This window comes from Colobus angolensis, unplaced genomic scaffold (assembly GCF_000951035.1).
Source record: "Colobus angolensis palliatus isolate OR3802 unplaced genomic scaffold, Cang.pa_1.0 Scaffold428, whole genome shotgun sequence".
Lineage (NCBI taxonomy): Eukaryota > Metazoa > Chordata > Mammalia > Primates > Cercopithecidae > Colobus > Colobus angolensis.
Genome location: NW_012117688.1, coordinates 1,925,422 through 1,928,761, shown reverse-complemented (window position 1 = coordinate 1,928,761; position 3,340 = coordinate 1,925,422). Strand labels below are relative to the sequence as shown.

The window sequence follows — 3,340 nt, the reverse complement described above, 5'->3', positions numbered from 1 at the left end:
GTCTCTACTAAAAATACAAAAACTTAGCCGGGCGTTGTGGCACGTGCCTGTAGTCCCAGCTACTCAGGAGGCTGAGGCAGGAAAATCTCTTGAACCTGGGAGGCAGAGGTTGCAGTGAGTCGAGATTGTGCCACTGCACTACAGCCTGGGCAACAGAGTAAGACTCTGCCTCAGGAAAAAAAAAAAAAAAAGACATACTACTCGGTTCAAGCAGAAAGAGATTGCATTCAGCTAGGCATGGTGGCTCAGGCCTGTAATCCCAGCACTTTGGGAGGCTGAGGTGGGCAGATCACTTGAGGTCAGGAGTTCGAGCCCAGCCTGGCCAACATGGTGGAACCCCATCTCTACTAAAATAAAAATGTTAACTGGGTGTAGTGGTATGTGCCTATAATCCCAGCTACTTGGGAATCTGAGGAAGAAGAATCACTTGAACCCAGGAGGCAGAGGTTGCAGTGAGCCAAGTTTGCACCACTGCACTCTAGCCTAGGCAATAGAGCGAGACTCCATCTCAAAAATAAAATAAATAAAAAAGAAAAAGATTGCATACAACTGAAGATCAAGAAGGGCTCCAGAAAGGAGGAATCTGAGAAGAGCCTTCCAAAATTAGGACGGTTTCAACAGTGGAGGGAAGAGGGAAGAGCAGTCTACAGGATAAACAAAGTCACAGAAGTAGTGAGAGAAACAAACAATAATTCCATATTTCAGTTTTGGCTCCAGCACAGAGTATGACTAGAGGAAAAGTAGAGATTAGGCCAATTATGTGTAAGAGAAGATCTTACATATTAAGGATAATCTGCATTGAATAGGCAGTGAATTTCCTTGAAAGACTTCTGTGCAAAACCCATGAGGTGGTCAGAGCTACACTTTGGGCAAATTAACCTGGCAACACTATGTCAGCAATGAAAACAGCAGAGGATACTGTTTCCTCAAGGATCATTCTTTTCAACCTTTATTTAACTTACTGCTGACCATCTGCTCCTCCTTGAAGCCTTCTTGTGCTTCTGCCATATAACACCATCCTCGCCTGGCCCCCAAGTTCTATCTATCCTCTTCCCCTCTTCTCTCTTTTTTTTTTTTTTTTTTGAAATGGAGTTTCGCTCTTGTTGCCCAGGCTGGAATGCAATGGCGCCATCTCGGCTCACCACAACCTCCGCCTTCCAGGTTCAAGCGATTCTCCTGCCTCAGCCTCTCAGTAGCTGGGATTACAGGCATGCGCCACCATGCCAGGCTAATTTTGTATTTTTAGTAGAAACATGGTTTCTCCATGTTGGTCAGACTGGTCTCGAGATCCTGACCTCAGGTGATCCACCTGCCTCAGCCTCCCAAAGTGCTGGGATTACAGGCGTGAGCCATCGTGCCTAGCCTCCCTCTTCTCTTCTTATCACTTCTCTTTCTGCCAGGGTCTCATCCTTGCAGTTCCATTTTTTACTCTATGCAGATGCTCCCAAATCTCTCTCATGCTACCAGCTCTCTTTCCTTAGCTCCAGATGTACACTTTACTTCTCCTGGCAATCTTAGCTCAAATGCTTAAAACAGAAACTGCCATCACCTTCTACAAACATTCTCTTTTTCCTGTTTAACGTATTATTCTATATTCTACTCTCTCAGACTCCAGGCCTTACTCATCTCTGATTCTTCACCCCCTCCCTTCTCCTTCACATCCAGACAGTCACCATGTGCTTATAGTTTCTGCTGCTTGAATGTGATGCCCTCATTCTACACCCCTTGCCACTTCCTTCATCCAGGCTATCATTTATGCCGAGACTAATAGCATAGACTTCTAGAAGGCTTCTCTCACACTCTTAAGTCATCCCCATATCTGCTGGTGGAGGAAGCACTCAAAAAACCTGGCTGCGATTTTCTCTGGCATTCCAAAGCACCTCGCACAAGGAGAACAGTCCCAACTCCCAAGGGTGGCATCCAAAGTGCTCCTACAATTTGGCTCCCACTTGCCTTTCCAAACTGATCCCATGCTACTCCTGATTTTCTCATCATTTCCTGCACAGAGTCTATTTTTTGCTGTACCTTTGTTCACAATCACCACCACCCTTTCCCCATTTCCACAAGATTAAAGCAATCTAGGTCCATGCCAAATGCCATCATTTCCTTGAAGCCTTCCCTGATTCTTTTATTGAATACATTGTTTGTATCTCTTTTATAGCACGTATAAAATTCTACTTTATATATTTGCACAAATGTCTATAACTTCATGGACTGTAAGCTATTTGAAGGTAGTAAAGTATAGTAGGCAATGGCTGGGCTTTAGAGTCAGGCTGGATTGAAATCCTGTCTTACTATATGTGATCTATAGGCAAGTTACTAAACTTCCTTAAGCCTCAGTTTCCTCATCTGTAAAATGGGGATAATAATAGCATTTACACATATATTAGTATTATGACGATTACATGACGTAAATAATGTATGTTAAGTGCTAACTGGCATATCATGTATTACATGGTAACTACTATTTTTAACCATCATCATTGTCGTTAAGGGGAAAATAGCTTTTTCATCTCTGTATCTTCTACATGGTTTCAGTCACAGAAATCTCAACAACAGTTTATTGAATGACCAACTTTGGACCACAAAATTCCATTCGTTAAACATCCCTGAGATTTCCCTAACTGAAACAGTCTCTTTTTCTCTCCGTTTACCTAGTATCCTCCCCTCCGCCCGCTACCAAACTTACCTGGTGCAAAATGGTATATCGCTCACGAAACAGCTCTGCTTTATCTCTTGCTGTTCCAAATAAATTTGGTGCAGGGTGGTTGGTCATTAACAGACTAGAAAAAAAGAATGCCTATTTTTAACTATCATAATACACAAAGGTGAGCCAAAAGTGAAGCAAGAGACTACATACCTTCTGGAAAAAACATCTGAAATTAATTTAAAATCAGTGGATGGCATACTTACGGAAGAAATTTTTTTCTTTCTGAATTGTATACAAAGCGTGGAATATCAAATGCTCCTATGATATTGAAAACGTGCTCTCTGAAAAACATCCCACAAAACACAAACCTGATTTACTAAAACATAAGTACTCTAGGTGAACATGATAACTTGCATTATAAGTCTTTGTAATAACACACTTTTCACATTTTCTCAGGCCAGGCACACAATTTCGTTCTCTTTTTTTTTCTTTAAGACAGAGTTTCGCTATTGTTGCCCAGGCTAGAGTGCAATGGCGTGATATCGGCTCACTGCAACCTCTGCCTCCTGGGTTCAAGTGATTCTCCTGCCTCAGTCTCCCAAGTAGCTGGGATCACAGGCATGCACCACCATGTCCAGCTAATTTTGTATTTTTAGTAGAGACGGGGTTTCTCCATGTTGGTCAGGCTGG

The 3,340-nt window shown here is 42.6% G+C and overlaps 1 protein-coding gene across 2 annotated transcripts in view; it reads right to left on the bottom strand.

The window, feature by feature from the left end:
- Positions 1–3,340, bottom strand: part of POLE2 (polymerase (DNA directed), epsilon 2, accessory subunit) — a 45,628-nt gene that overhangs the window by 30,055 nt on the left and 12,233 nt on the right. Inside the window, exons 4-5 of one of the 2 annotated variants that reach the window (XM_011956916.1) lie at positions 2,914–2,991; positions 2,690–2,783 (exon numbers count right to left, since the gene is read on the bottom strand). In XM_011956916.1, the coding sequence (XP_011812306.1) occupies positions 2,690–2,783; positions 2,914–2,991 (172 nt within the window). The remainder of the gene's footprint in view (positions 1–2,689; positions 2,784–2,913; positions 2,992–3,340) is intronic. The other variant, XM_011956917.1, reaches the window with a different exon arrangement.